The sequence below is a fragment of the Eucalyptus grandis genome, chromosome 8 (genome assembly GCF_016545825.1).
Source record: "Eucalyptus grandis isolate ANBG69807.140 chromosome 8, ASM1654582v1, whole genome shotgun sequence".
NCBI classification, from domain to species: domain Eukaryota; kingdom Viridiplantae; phylum Streptophyta; class Magnoliopsida; order Myrtales; family Myrtaceae; genus Eucalyptus; species Eucalyptus grandis.
In genome coordinates this window covers 36,273,236-36,289,824 of record NC_052619.1, presented here as the reverse complement: position 1 = coordinate 36,289,824, position 16,589 = coordinate 36,273,236, and the positions used below count along the sequence as shown (strand labels likewise).

General features: G+C 41.0%; 1 protein-coding gene across 1 annotated transcript; it reads right to left on the bottom strand.

Annotated features, from left to right (window-relative positions):
- Positions 1–5,942: 5,942 nt before the first annotated feature.
- Positions 5,943–15,751, bottom strand: LOC120287205 (cytosolic sulfotransferase 13-like). Its single transcript, XM_039299919.1, has 2 exons — positions 15,383–15,751; positions 5,943–6,197 (listed from the first exon to the last, which is right to left on the bottom strand). Exons 1-2 carry the CDS (start codon positions 15,749–15,751, stop codon positions 5,943–5,945), a joined length of 624 nt encoding a protein of 207 aa, XP_039155853.1.
- Positions 15,752–16,589: the final 838 nt, after the last annotated feature.

Genomic DNA, 16,589 nt, shown 5'->3' with positions numbered 1-16,589 from the left:
CACCTTCCTCTACACTCTAACTGGAGCTTTCAACAGACTGCACTAGGGACTCTGGAATTGGTAGTTTTCATGGAGCGCTTTATTTTTCCGTCCAGCTGAACTGGCTACTGGATGACACGTCCTTTTGTACCAAGTTAGGTGAATTCGATACAGGTCATTTCCATGTAGTAGCCTGGCCAAAATTGATTTGCCCATTGAGTTTGGTTCTTGAATCCCAATGATTCCTATCAATAGGGGAAAATATGTCAAAAGCGAGTTCAGAGAGAGGGAGTATTGGAAACGACACCAAATCACCCTTCCTCAGAGTTTGTATTTGCTGACTCCTAGGGATATTTGAATATCGATGATAGCCTTTTTGTCTTGACATTGTCCAACGTCTCTTTTGATTAGCCCTCCTCGTTTGTGGCCCTGTGTACACAAGTGATGGTCGTTGATTCATCTTTAGCACCTTCCTTTTGTGGAATTTCTTTTGTCTTTGATTATAGCAGCATTGGCCAAAGTCATGTATCTCAAGCTTCCATGGAACCTGAGATGGACAATCAAAATCTCTAGCTTTCTAATGGCAATCATTTCTTGGGAGAGTATGCGTTTGGAACAAGAAGTGAGCTTTGCAGGTTCTAAAGTCATCATCTGAATAGGGGACTAGAAATCACCTCAACTGTTTAGATTTCCTCCATGTTGATAGTAGCCAATTCAAAGGAAGAGAAGAGATTCCTTCCTTGTGCTTCTTATCTTGTCGAAACTGGAAATTCCATTAATGAAACGCAACGTCTAGTTGATCGGGCACATTGTGCGAAGAAGATATTGCTTAAACTTGAGACAGAGTTGTGCAGGAGCGATGTGGAGTGCATAGAGCTCTAGGACTGGCTTGCAAAATGGGAAGGCTGAGAGCAGCACAGAGGAGGTTGCCTTGCCCTAAGCTACCATGGTATGTATGCTTTGAGTTCAACCGTATGCCTATGCCTATTACGTCTCGTCTTTTGCTTCCTGTAAATAGAAGAGAGGTGACGTCATTTTCAACATTACGTTCATGGAATAAGACTTACCATTTTTTGAAATTGGGTGATCTTTTCTGTTTGCCCTTGCTTTCTCAAAAGAGTGTCTTTGAATTCGACAAGTTCACATGACGTGCCAGCTTCAAATGCCCCCCATCACACTAAGTTAAAGGGGATGGGGATGATATTATGAGACATGAAGTGAATAAGTCAGAAAAATAAACAGGATTAAATTTAACATCTTGTTTTGATAAAAGCTTTTGGTAATGAAATATTTTGTTTTTTTGTTTTTAAAAGTATATATCTTTGGGGGGAGGAAGCATGAGGAAGCTCGGCCCTCAGTATTCTCCTTTGATGATTTTTTTTTTCATGGTTGGATAGCATCACCAGGCTAGTTTAGAATACTGCCTCACGCTCTTGAAACAAAATATTAGAACTGTACATTTAATTACTGGAATGGGAAATGCAATAGTAACACACTAGACATGATAGAAATCACGAGATTATAAAAACAACCAAAACCTATGAAAACTCCTATGAAAAGGAGCACTTTGATAGTGCTGGTCCTAAAATCAAGCGCCTTTGAGTTCTTTGCCTCCAATAGACTCGAAGTATTCGCATGAGATGACCACTTCATCGAAGCTATGTAAGTGTAATCCATGCAACCAAACGTGATGCTTGCGGGGTAAAGCTTTTATGAATAACTTCATCATTTCTTCTTCAGCCAGTTGAGGGTAGGTTTGCATCATAAAATCCTCCCACCTTTCTGCATATGCTTGGAAATCCTCCTTTGGTCTTTTTCTGAAGCGAACCAAGTTCTCGCAAGGCAGTTCAGTTTTAATTTGGCTTTGGTACTGATGTAGGAATATGGAGAACAACTCATTTCAATCCCTCATGAGATAGCTATTTGCTGTGACGAACCATTATAATGCAAGCTCTGTGAGACTTTCTTGGAAGGCCTGAGTTATGAATGGTGTTGGGTTGTAGTGTCGACTCGTTTCATTGTGAAAATATTGCAAGTGGGTCAGGGGACGAGTTAGGCCATTATACTTACGAATATTAGATAACCCTAATTTCTCTAGGGTTCATAATCCTATCAAGGCAAGACGGGCCCGCTGTGTCTTGGCTAGGCAATTGGTTTTCTCATTACATATTTATTGCAGTTGTGAATTCTGTTGCTTTAGGAAAGCTTCACTCTACCAAGATCATTTCATGGCTTTCTTCGAGGTCGAAATCACCAAATGAGGATGTGGTGTTTACGTCATCCTCATGGTCGGGAGACAAACTTAGCAGTTTATTGGGAGACAAGTCATGATGGACGAAAGTTCCCTCTTCTACCAGGCCTCGGATCCTGTGTATGGGTGGGAGGCAGTCATACGATGAATGACTGATTTTATCTATATAATACTGGTAGCCCTCGGGATTGTACCCTAGGGGATGCTCGAAGCCTTGGTATGACGACTCATTGGTTGTCAGATTTTGCCTACATTCAGTGGCAGGCGTTGACTCGAATTGTTTAGGCTTTCTTTTCTTGACTCCTAGTCTAGACCTTTTGAGTAAAGCCCTTCGTGCCAGTTGGACTTTATCAAGGGGACTGGGAGATGGTGGAACTTCACTCTGGTTGATGGGGATCGGCATTCTCTAGACTCTAGCTCTTGCTGTTAGCCTGCGAAGTTGCATTTTTGTGCCTTGATCTTGAATAAGTTTTATGGCATTGACCTCACATGCGAGCTCCTTGCCTTTCCTAATGGGAAGCTTCTCAGTAGTAAGATACTGCCCGATCGTCTATTTATCATGTAAGGCTACATTGATGTCTTCTTTTGTGGGCCGCAGGTTTGTTGACACCTAAATTTTACCTAATCATTTAGTAATTAGTTGCATAAAAAAAATAATAATAATAAAAAAAATAATAAAAATAGCAAAATTGCATTTCATGTAGTCACATTTGCATCGGTACTAAAAGGGCAACAAGACGCAGCGGCTCGTGGTCGATAATATTCACAAAAGGATGGTCTCTCTCTCTCCACTTATCTGAACGCGCATTAAAGAAAGCAAAGAAAAAATTCTCCACTGCACACGCAAGAATACCGAAGAAAGTCTGCAAGAAGATGGGCTCACAATTTTATAAAATTTTATAATGAGTTGTTGCAAGGAATTCTCTCCTTCCTGGAGAGCAAATCGGCTGGAGAAGAAAGTTCGAAGAAAGTTCCTACACGTTCATTGTCTCTCTCTCATTAATGCATGCATTAATGAGACGGACATGGTAGGGACCCTCGAGCGAAAGGTAGTCTCTCTCTTGCTGGTATGAAAACACACAATGAAAGTCAAAAAAATAGAAGAAAGAAGAGTGCTTCACGTCCATTGTCTCTCCCTTATTAATGCCTGCACATGCACGTATTAATACCTGCACATGCACGCATTAATGGGGGGCGTGAAAATTCTCCTGCAAGAAGATGGATCAACATTTCTTTAATATTATCCCTGCTGAAAAGCAGATGGGTAGCCACCATATTTGAAAAAAAGCAACTGGACGTGAACAGCAAGGAGAAATTATGATCGCCTCCTATTCACACTAAAGTCGGTTGGACTCCAAGAACCCTATAAATACGCAAGATGGGAGGCCACGCAAAAGGGAGGTGGAGAGAAAAAAATTCACTGAAGAGGTTGTGTGAGAGCTATTAAAAAAAAAAAGGAGAGAGCCCGTAGAGAGACACACGAGTGGAGAGAAAGGAAAAGATTAAAAAAAGAAGAGAGGCTCGTCGAGAGAACCAAGGACAAATGAAGTGAGGGGGGAAGTGAAAGGAGAGGGGGGATATTAAAAAAAAGAGATGAATAGAGAGTCTGTCAGAGAAAAGACCAAAAAGAAGACGTGAGGAGAGAGGGAGAGGGAGAGAAAAAGAAAAGAAAAAAAGAAAAGGAAAGGGGTGCACTGTGCTTCTTCTTCGTGGGTTCCTTCTCCACAAAAGCCGCACGCCGTTCCGCTGCTGCCCACCGCACGCGCGCCGCACCGCCGCTCCGCCACCTCTGCGCCGCCGGTCTCCTCGCGTTACAGGACCACCGTCTCCGACGCTGCGCCTCCTCCATCTTCGCCTGGCCCGAGCTGCGCGCTGCTGCTCCTTCCCTGCAGGTACACCAGCGACGACAAGCTGTGTCAAGCACCACCAGCCACGACCCCTCGCTGTCCTGAGCTCGCTGACTCGACCCCGGCCTGCTCGCTGCTCTGTCGAGTCCACCAGCCCTCCTTCCTGAGTTGCTGCGCCTGAGCTGCCCCCACAAAGACTGCAACGAGCTTGACCAGAAGCTGCTGTGGCCTTGCAACCGCCACAGCCCGACCCCAACGCGAACCACCGTTCGTGAAATTTTGGCGCGGATCCAAACAAGGTAGTTTTCTTTAACCATATTTCTTTTAAATATTATTATATAAACTGAAATGTTTGATATTAATTGAGGTTTTAGGCATTACCTAATAGGATACTATCGGTAAAAATCACCATAATTATTAATTTGGTTCGTAAGATTTCGGACCATTTTTTTTATTATGTTGATTTTGATGATATCTTGACTTTAGAATCATTATAATTATTAAGTTGATCCGAGAGACTTCGGATTAATTTTTTAATTATTTTGATTTTTCTTGATTAGGGTGATGTTTAGGAATAAAATAATCGTTAATTTAATCCGTGAGACAACGGATTATTTTTCAATTATTTTAATCCTTCATTTGATGAATATCCTGAGTGAGTTGGGTATAATGCTTATTTGGCAATTGTTTGTTTTGAAAAACACTAAAAAAAATCAATCAAATCTTGCATCGGAATATGATAGCTTCATAAATTATGATTGCATTTTGCACGTCATGGTATATGTAGGGCTTCATGATAGTACTATTTTGTTTGAATATGATTGCATAATTTTGGAATAGATTAGGAGAGGATCTAAATAGTTTTTTTAAATAGGGTTTTACATTATGTTTGCATATTTTAATAATCTCATTTAAAAAAAAAAAAATTCTTAAATAGGATAGGTCACATGTTTAGAATTTATCTAGTTAGATTTTTTAATAGATTGTATGTTACGGCTACTTAACTAAGATGAGCTTCCGAATTAAAATGGGATTTAATCCAAATTATTTCCTCACTTGAGCAGGATAACTTGTCGGGTTTTATAGTCAAATTTTCAGTAATTATTTCGAATTTCAATAAATAAAAATCCCAAAAATATATATATATATATATATATATATATATATATATCATATGCATGTTATATAGGTAAGTTTTCATTTTAAAACAAGAGAAAATCCCAAAAAATAATTGATTGCCTTATTGTGTTTAATTCTGCAATGTTTTTTTTCTTTTGAATGTTATCTTTAATATTTGTGCACCCGTATGATCACTTAAGTGTTTTAGGCTAAAAATCAATTCAAGCTGCCTGCAAAACATTTTTCTGAAATAAAAGAGAAAAGGTACCGAAAGGGCGTTAGAAAAATCTAGCGTAATCAAGTCCCCGAACTCACAATCTCTGGTTCGTAGGAGTGAAGTAATTCTCCCATTACTTTACTTGGGTTTCTAATCTACCCACCAAAAATAGATTAGTGGCGACTCCTAATTGAAAATCAATTGCATGTTAAGAACTTGAACCTAAGTCGCGAATTGGTATGGGCTTGGGAGAGCCCGAGTTAAGTGTAGGCCTAGCAATCCATTTGCCGAACCCTTAGGTGGTCCAACCCGTTTCGGGGAGGTCGCGACAAGGTTAGACTAGGCAGTCGAGCTCCTCCCTGACATGGCATGTGTTCTTAAAAACATATTACCCCTCGTTTCTGCAACCATCGACTCTTCATACTTCGAGACTATTGGCTCTTTGTAGGGCAAGGTGATGTCGACGTTGATGTCAACATCATATTCTTGGTGGAAAGCATCGATTAGTTCCCCCCAGGTCTTATGGAGATTAATCCTCCTTACAATGTACCACTGCAAGGGCAGGGCCAGTCAAGTTTGATTGGTATGATTGAATCATCCTTCGGACTAGGTAAGCCTGCAAGTAGGCCTCTGGGCGAGAGGTATTGGCATACCCGTCGCATTCATGCACTTTGAACTCTTCAGGGATCTTAATGCCGGCATAATTAGATAGATCAATGAGATCTTGCTCCTGTAACTGGTTCAGCTTCTTTATGATCTTTACAAGTTGTCTAGTGGTTATTTTCTGGCAAATTTACAGGTGTCATGAGTGTTAAAGCAGATACGGAGTTGGACTTGGCTTGAATGGATTCCATTTGTCTCGAGAGTTGTCAAAGGACAATGGACATCTATCCTACGTTGTCTTCAATGATAGCAAGGTGATTTTGTACATCATTCTGATCGGGCCCTATTGTCTGAGGCCATTTGCGGGCGACTGGTGATTGGCGATTCATAATTACTTGACATTATAAAACACTGAATGAGCACGAGAGTAAATAAGGATTGACCCATGGCAACGGTCCAACTATTTTTTATTTATCAAAATAGGATTTCACAGACAACATACTTTTGACATCTAAATTTGGAATTAAAATGACTGAACGAAATACAGAAGTCCTTAAACAATGGGACTAAGATAAAATTTTTACAATATTAATACTAGGGGGCACATGATTGCTATTTTATGTGTGATGAGGAGCCTTGTTCTTGTGAAGACGTTTGCTTCCTTGGATAGGCTCTAAGACGTGTACCTAGCTTATTCCCAAATCCTTTTGCATATGCTCTACTTACTCATGTTGGCTGATCTTGCTGATTAGGTGAGGGATTGATGGCCTCAGTTTTGTCAGGATAGGATGGCTATGGATGTAGGACTCAGAGGCGTGATGGGCCTTTTCCTGTCCCTCGAGCCCTTCAGGTACCACGATCCTTTTGCGATGGCATTTGCTCCATGTTTCCTCGATAATGACTATCTCGAATGCGTAGTCACGGCTTTGATGGGTGAAAAGGAGTGGAGGGATCTTCGTCTTGAAAGGCAGTAGGATCTCCTGAAGGGCTCCATATTGTCGCGCTACCCTATATGGATAATAGGGAGTGGCACCAGTGAGGCCGATCAATGGGATTGGGTTGCAGTGTTTGTAAGCAAAGCGAGCTCTTTTTTCATGGAACCAATCGGCACATCATAGGAATGCCTCAAGAGCAAGGTCTCTTAGGAAATTTATCCAATTAAAACAGCTTTGGTTGTGAATGTATTGTTCTAGAACCACAAATTTCTACAATGGATTTTCGAAATCATTTGTTTTAGACGATTGCATGAGGCATCAAAATTCACTTAGGTGAGAAACGAACCAGACCTGGAAAATTTTCGAGGAGGCTTTTATGATCTTTTTCGTGTTTTCTTTAAAATGATGAAGGGACAAGAATGTTTCGACTAAAATCATGTTGATATAATTTTTCCTCCTTAAGACCTGATCAATCACTCGTGCCATTGAGAGACTTATGGCATCTTTTTGATGGGAGAAAATGATAAACCCGAAAAGGCTAGGAGGAAAATCTCACTTCTTTGGGTCATTGGTTGAATTTCAAAACGAGTAGTCTAAAAACACTAGTGGGCAGGTATTATGGTTGGTTTCAAGAATTTGTCTCATAACATGGATTTCAATTCTTAAAAGTTGCGCTAACACACCCCAAACCCTTTGGAAGTCGCCACAGGCACCAACGTTACACCTTACGACCTCTCTCTAGAAGAAACGTTGTAATTCATAGACACATTTTTTTTTTAAAACGGTCCCAGCGCGACTCATTAGCGGAAGCAAAATAAAACATCACCATCTCTCCCCCTACCAACCATGATACAAATACACACCACTAATCACCATGATTAATAGACAAGCCACGACACTTTATTTACATATATTTTCAAGATGGGATTTCTTTAGGTCGATACATCAAAAGGAAAAGCCAGGACTCAGCCACGTCCGGCCTAAACCCCCAAAAAAGAACCCTCCACCCGCTACAACACACGTGCAACAATCCCCATCATCAGTGTCAGCTAAACTATCCCCAAAAAGATCCAGCTCTTACTCGTCACGCACGGGCCCTCACACCCAACCCAGTGCATCAGGCGGCGGCGGCGGCAACATCCCTCGCATCACCCTATCGCGACGAACGTGGACGGAGATGAACTCCTGGACAATCGGGCCCCCAGCCAGGCCTACGTCGTACATGACTAAACAACACACTCGAATATACGTCAATCCAGGAACAGAAGGACAGCCAAACTCCTCGCACTTGACCTCAACATCGGATGGTAGACCGTAAAACACACCCCGCGTGACGGCAGGGAGCGGCATGCTGTTAATCTGAAATGTTGGTCCCCAAAGGGGGTGAGTACAACCACTTAGCAGGTAAAGGAAGTCCAATAACCACTCATTACATCATACAAGTCATACATGCATTGCAGGCATTACTTACCTTGAAGCCATGCGTATACTATCATGCATCGTCACCACAGTCTTAACACACACATGTGTATCACCATGTCATACTCATATCATTGTCATCATGACTTTATTATATCACACACATGCCATCCTCATCATATACATGACACCATCATACCATACACATGTCATCATCATAATGGCATCATCATATCACACATGTCATCATCATCATGGCATCATCATATCACACATGTCATCATCATCATGACATCATCATATCACACATGTCATCATGCCATATCATATATCATCATCATCATCATCATCATCATGCATATCATCATGCCATTGGTGATCATCATCATATCACATCACACATCATCATCATGCCATGGGTGATCATCATCATATCATATCATATCATATCATGCATGGTTCAATTTCTACTTTTAACTTTCAATTTGATCACCACATCACCCTTCCTCGGATCATCAATTTCATCTCATATTTTACACTCACGCCCCATCCTGGCATCCCCTTAGGCAAAGATCTCCGAGGCTTTCGGCATTCAGCCATTCCAGGCCACCGGGCATCCGGCCCCCCACATTCCGAGCATCTCGCGTCCCAACTGGTATCACGAGGCATTCCTCTCGGGCAAAAACCTCCAGGGCTTCCGGCACCCCCAACTTTCCGGGCATCCTGAAACTCCTAGGGCCATCCGACAATGTATCTCTATACATTCCGAGCATCATCATCCACCACAACAATCTCCTCATTTAACATTATTCATGTTCACCAATTTCGGTCTTAATTTAGCATGGCATATGATGTATTGGCAAATCAACAATCATGTTCAGCATTTGAATTCCCACATGCATCTCGATTCATTGTCATGCATACATCAAGACCTCATCATTCATACTACATGGTACAATTATTTATGGAATAAAATTTAATGGAATTATGCCAAATAAAATAATCCATTTTTCATGCCCTTTTCATTTATTTAAATTTCAGCTTGTGCCATTTTCAAAAATATTAATTTAATATCTATATAATTCTCAAAAATCATAAAAATTAAGGCAAGTGATAATCAAGACAATAGGATAATGATTTCATGCAAAATACATGGCCAAATAGAATTTCACATAATTTCATAATTCACACAAAACAGCATGTAATTTTCGGATGAAATCAGAATGCACAGTTTCCGAAGAAATTCGATTAAAATATCCATACGACCTCCAAAAATTACTAAATTTTACCGAGTTATAGACAAGACATTAAAGTACATTTTTCGTGAAGACTTCCAAGTCATATTATTTTTAGATAAATTTCTACAGTCTCAAGAAGCTTCTGGATCCAACACCGAATCGTCCAGTACATGCTTCTCCGAAATACTGAGTTTTCACCTACCTATTCTTATTATTTTCCTCTGAAATTTGGATATGTTCTACATCAAGGTGTTATATACAAGTTTCATGAAGAGATCCAAGTCAAATATCCAGAGTATAGTCGTCATTTAGGTCCATGAAGTCTCGGGTGTCTTGTAATACATCTCCAGAATTACCGTCTTCAAGATCTAGTCGATTTACTAGGTTATACTTGTTCATTTCACTTTAAATTTGAGTATGTTGTATTTTAAGATGTCCCCTACAACTTTCATGAAGAAATCGAAGAGAGATTCTTAGCACAAATCAACATGCAACCACAAATCCATCAAGAGGTCAGTGAAATCTTTCCAGATCTGAGGTCTCCGTAGGATGAGAGTTTAACCCCTCAAATCTCCGTCATTTTCCACAAAATTTTAGTATGTTGTATTTTACGATGTTAGCTACAACTTTCATGAAGATATCAAAGCCAAAATCGGATTCTAAACATGCAGGCAAGCTCTCACAACATTCTGACTCGAGCGGATTCAAACGAAAACAGCAACCTTACTCAAAAACAAGTCATCCAAGCTTCGGTTTTCCTCTCCTAATCACCCAAAATTCGACATACATGTAACATACACACATGCAAGAGCAGCAAGAGGACTCCAACTTGCCTCTAGACCGAACGGACGACGGCACACGGCGGCGAGCACGGCGGACGGACGGCGATGACTCCTCCTCGGCTTCTCCTCCCTCTCGGCCACTCTCCTTCTCTCTCTCGCGAAATCTCTCTCTCTCTCTCTCTCCCTCTCTTGGCCGAACGAAGCAACCGGCCACCTCTCTCTCTCTCTCTCTCTCTTCCCTTTTATTTCCCCTAAACCTCATCATTAGTAATCATTGTTTGCCTTTCAATTGACCAATGCATGCCATCCTTCTCTAAGTCAATGCATGAAGACCTCTTGCCACTTGTCTTCATAATGGGCTTTTAGGCTTGGGCTTTTGGGCTTGGGCCGGCCACTCTTGGGCCTCCTCTTGGGCTGGTCAACAGCCCCCTTTCGTGGGCCTAATTGGGCCGACTTGCTTGGCCCATCAAGGCTTTGGCCTATGGGCCTAAGGCCCAACCTAAAAATTAACTTTTCCTGCTTTTTTTTTTTTTAATTTCTTCTATAAATTTTAAATTTTTATTTCCACATGGCCAAAGTCTTATGACATTTTATTTAATTCATAAGGTGCATGGCCAAGCATAGATTATCATCATTAATCTATCTGGTTTAGAATCTCATAAGCACAAACACAAATCTCCTAATCTTAAAAAAAAACTAATGGCTAAAGCATTAAACCATAGGTAATCTCATTACCTAATTAGAGGCTTTAACACACCTTATAACTTGACTTTGAATTTTGGGATGCCACACATTGGTGGCCTAACAAACTTGCTCTTGAGAGGCATTCTAGTGATGATGTTGTATTCTTCCAAAGTTGGGGTTAGCTTGGGCACCAAAAGTGTGCTATCATCTGTAGGACTTCAAGAGAATAAGGATTTGGAACAACGATAGAAGATGACTGACTCTGGCTTTCACACGCTCTTGGGCAAATTGGTCCAATTGACCCCACCATCCGAAGAGCTCTGCTTTAGGGACGAGAATAAATTGGATATTGTCTCCTCCCATCGCATATAAACTGGGACTCAAAAAACCGACCTAAGTTGCCATGGGCCAATAAAAAGGAACTGAGTAAAAAAGTAAAGAAATTACTTTGCTTTTAAAGAAAATGGCAAGCACAAAGACATGCGCATGATACATGCGGCTCGGTATCTAACTGAAAAGGTTTAGAGAAATTAAGAGGGTGTCTGTCCATTGCAATCTCATAATGGCATTGCAGCGTCTCCACGAGCCACCATCGCGCGCCTCTAGCCCTCTGACGCTGCAACAACCATCATACTCCTTTAACCTCGGCTCCACCTAAAGAAATTGGGGAAAAGAAAGGCAACCTCTACATCGCAGTCTCATGTTCAAGACCATATTGTTCTTAACACCATCCTAAATATCCTATGGCGGCCTAGGTCCGACGGCCAAGTTGCGTGTGCCACGTGCAGTGCTAAAACAGTAAAAAATGCATAGTGGTTTATAATCACAAGACATTTTATTTAAAAAATGATTTCTAAGATACTAACCTACATGAAAGAGAAAAAACCCAAGTTAGTAAAAGTGTTTAAAGAAGATAAAAAAAAAATGGCTTAAGTCCACAAAAAGTTCCCAGCGGAATCGCCAAGCTGTCGCGACCTCTTTTTTTCAGCACCCGATTAGGGGGGGCGTCTGCGGAGGTTAATGGCTCGGCTAGGTCTATTAAGCTTAGGCTGGACTCTCCCAAATCCACCAATTCATGACTTAATGGTTTGTTATTTAAACCCATAAGTTAATTTTAAAAAGGAGTTGCCACTAATCAATTTGGGTGGGTCGATTAGAAACTCAAGCGAAATATCGGGAGGAATATTTGCTCTTGCGCAACTAGAGACATTAGGTTTGGGGATTTGATTATACTAGTTAATCACTAATACCCTTCCGGTACCTAATCTTATTTAAACCTTGAGGCTTTTGGATTTTCAAGGGGTTTTCCATGCATTTATGGAGGAAAAACATTTTTTTCAGTCTTTTTCTATTTTTTTAGCATAAAAAGGCTTTTTTTTTTTTTTTTTTGGATTTGTGATCATTTTTTGAAAATATTATTCATTTTATTTGCTTTTTCTGATTTTTTTTGAAAATTGTGGGATATTTTGGATTTTCCGATTTTTTGAAAAATAATTTTTTTTATTTTTATATTAAAATATTTATAATTATTATATAATATTATATGTTTAAAAAATGACTTGGGTCGGATTCCCAAGTTGGGACCGACCTGGGTTGGCCACCAACAGCCTTGACGAGCTTGTCACGGGCCTAAATCGGGCTTCCCTATTTCTTTTAAAAGGAACTCAACCCACAAAGTCAACCCATGAATTTTGCAAAGCCCATAGGCATTTGACCCAAGATGGTTGGAGCCCTACCCGGCTGAGACCTACATGCCCGACCCGGTTTTGGCCAAAATCCTACTCAATGGGGGCTTTCGCTCGACCTGATTTTGTAGCTCCCTACCTCTCTACTTCTTAGCATCGACGAGTAGCGTCGATGGTCGCTGGGGGTGGCTAGGATGGTGTTGGGGAGCGGCGGCTTGTTGTTGACAATGGTGGCGATGCAGCGGACGGCGACAATAGGTTGTTCATTGGGGTGGGTGTCAAGGGGATGCGGCTTAGTAGCGAGGTGGGCAGAAGGCGTCGAGTTTGATGGCATGGGGCTTGGCCGAGGGATGACGTCTAGCCTGGGGTTTGGTTGCAGCGATGGCATCAAGGAGTGGCGACGCCCTAGTATGGTAAGTGATGGCAAAGCAGTGACGGATGGCGTTAGGGGGCGGTGGCATGGCTCGAGGGACCAACAGCTCGGTGTCAGTGGTTGAGTAGCGACGACGAGGTGAGCAGCAGTGGGCAAGAGTCACGGCTGGTCGTCGAGAATGGCGTTGGGATGGGTGGTAGCTTGTCGAAACCCCCTTACTTGGCCTAACCCTCTCTCTCTCAAATCTGGATCTCTCTCTCTCTCTTTGGCTGCGAGCCCTCAGATCTCGGCTTGTGAGCATAAGCTTTGAAGTTCTCATACTTTTGATCTTACCTCTCGTTGTGATTTTTGCCTTCCCCTCCGATGCTTAATTTATAGGCGTGGAAGTCGGTCGACAGAGGCGCTTGGACCATTGGTCCTTCGTGCTTCGAGCAGCCTCCGCTAGCCGAACCGGCGTCCCATCTGTCGAGGTGGCTCTAGCTAGGCTGTCTCGCATTGAAGACTTGTCTTCTCTACCTGCTGTGTCATACGTCGCTGTTCGCCCTTTTGTCTGGCATCGCTCACATAGGAGCTCCCTTGCGTGTGCTGCATATCCAACTAGGAAGAAGAGAAGAGGAAAAAAAGGGGGCCAGGTCGGGTCGCACAAGCTAGGTTGTGGGGGCCCGCACGAGGGACAAAAGGGAAGGCGCTGGGCTTGAAGGCCCAACCCCGCCGGCTGCTGCTTTTTTGTTTTTATTATTTATTAATTACTATTATTATTATTCAAAAAAAGAAAATAAAGATTAATGGATGCAAAAAAAGAAATTAAGGCCTAATTGATGTGAAAATCATTTTTGTTAGGGTCCAATTGATCCCTAAATTTTTTATGCAAATTAATTTAAAAATCTAGCCAAAATTTAGGTGTCAACAACTATGACTAGCTAGTTTGAGATAATAGATCTGGGATTGATGTCCTATTTTCTTAGCTTTGAAGTGAAGTAGACAAATGATGGCATATTTATTTTGCAGCAAAAATATGTTAATGATATCTCGAAGTGAATGAAAATGGAATCGCTTGCAATTGGAGCTGAAGAAAGTAGGAAGTGGTGAACTGGTAAATTCCACTTATTTTAAAAGCATTGTTGGGAGTTTGAGATATATATGACCTATGGAGTGTGAATTATTAGCAAGTTCATGGAAAAACTGAACCAATCACATTTGTAGGCAGCAAAAAGAATTTTACAGTATCTCAGTGGAACTTGTGACTATGGAGTTTTATATTCTTATACTGAGAATTTCAGTCTAGTAGGGTACACAGACAATGATTGGGCAAGTGATACTGAGACTTGAAAGAGTACTTCCATATTTGCATTCTTTATTGGATTAGGAGTAATTTCTTGGTCCTCAGAAAAATAAGAAGTTGTTGCACTCTGACAGTTGAAGCAAAATACATGGCGTTAACTTCAGCGGCATGTCAAGCGATATAACTTCATTGGATGATGTGTGAATTGAAACATGATCAAATAGGTCTTGCCAATAATCTAGTTTTTCATGGTAGGAGCAAACACATCAATATCAAGTATCATTATATTCTTGAGTGAGTCAAAGATGGTAAGATTGAACTTAATTTCTGCATATCAGAAGATCAAATTGCAGATATTTTGACAAAACCATTGAAGGCAGATTTGTTCGAAAAATTAAAGATGATGCTCAGTGTTGTTGAATTCAAAAATTAACTTTAAGGGAAGCTGTTAGAATAATATAAAATTGATTGTTGAAGATTTAAGCACATTGGTTATGAGCTCTAGATTTGGTTGTTAGTATTCTTCAAAATGCCTTGATTTATGGTGGGTGTTAGAAGAAGAACGAAAATGAATGGGTGAAGCATGACTCATGGTAGGTGCTTGAAGAAGATTGAAGATAAAAATGCTACAAGCATTTAATGAAGAAAACCTTTTGCAGCATGAAGACAAAGAAGGCTAGAAAACTCATTGAAGAGTGCTCCACGCTTGTCTTCTTGTATTTATTGTGTCTTTTCATTTGACTTTGTTTGTGTGCTTGTATCACTTTGTGGACTTTCTTGTGTTTCCTCATTTAATGTTTGTCAAGCTATCTACACATCCAACCACTTTAAAAGGTTGTGGACTTCAAAGTTGTAGTTACACCGAAGCAAAAGAAGCGTTTGCATTTCAATTAGTTCTTCCTCCGGTATATATTTGTGCCTCGTTCCAAATTTTTGAAGTTGACATTATTTTTTTGGTTCGAACATACTGATGTAGGGAGCAAAGGGTAAGGCAAGTGGGTGGCGAATATAGCTGAATCTTTAAGAAGGGCACGAGGTTGTGAGGGCTTTGGGTGAGGAGAGGATGGTGTTGCATCGAAGAGGGTGGCCTTCAAGCAAGTGGTGCCAGACTTAGGGGCAGTGATGAGGAGGACGTCGGTGTCTTGGGCTTGGAAGTGGTCTTGGCAAGCGAGGAGGCCGCTCAAGACCTTTGGGCAATACCAGAAGCCTTGGTACTGGTAGATAGAGGTGGTGATCCAGCCCTTTTCGCGGGGGAGCAAGGGAAGGAGGTCTCGGCATTTCTGGGAGATGTCATCTTCTTGCAAGTACTTTGCTTGCTGAGGTTGAGTGGGTGTCATGGAGGAAGAGAGGGAGAATTACAGAGTGAAGGGTTGTTATAGCTAATATGGGCTCGATGAAGGGGAAGAAAGGGGGTTAGGCTGTTAGCTTAGGGTTTCAGTGATGACGTTAAATAGAGAGGCTCATTGCATTAGAAGATTCATATAGCTGGTCTATTATTGCTCCTGAATTAAGTTAGAAATCCTTCGAAAAGGCTATAGCCGATGCCTTCTCTTTTTTTCTTTTCACATATACGGTTGTTTTATGCTATGTTCATCTTGTACATACACCTTATTCGGTCAAATTGATCTTTTTTTTTATACACTACATTTAGATATCTAATCGCATCTTTATGTAAAAAGATGTTGAATATACTTTCGCTACTCCTCGCATCATCTGCAACTTCTGTATTACTAATACACAAATAAATCTCTCCCGCTTTAAATTCTTCGGTGTGTCCTATTTATTCGAACTTACCACATAGATTATTTCTGTGCGTATATAACATCCTAGCATCACTCATTAAATCTATGAGAATAAATCGGTTACTATGACTGCCGGGACGATGCATTTGCTCCATGAAACAAGATGCAAGAAATCTAAATCCAACTCCTACAAAAGTGGACGGGCTAGGTTATTTGAATGAATCTTCTTACGGAAAAAACATTTTAGAAAACATCACGTTGATACTTGATATCAGAAATCAATAAATAATGTTCATTGTCTTTTGAAAATTTTCGACATGCTTGCTGAAAACTAATAAGGGAGGTTATGGCATGTAATACTGTGACACTGTCAACATTCCTTGCATATTGCAAACCCCGATAATCGACGGAAGTTCGGAGACGCTGCGGTCGT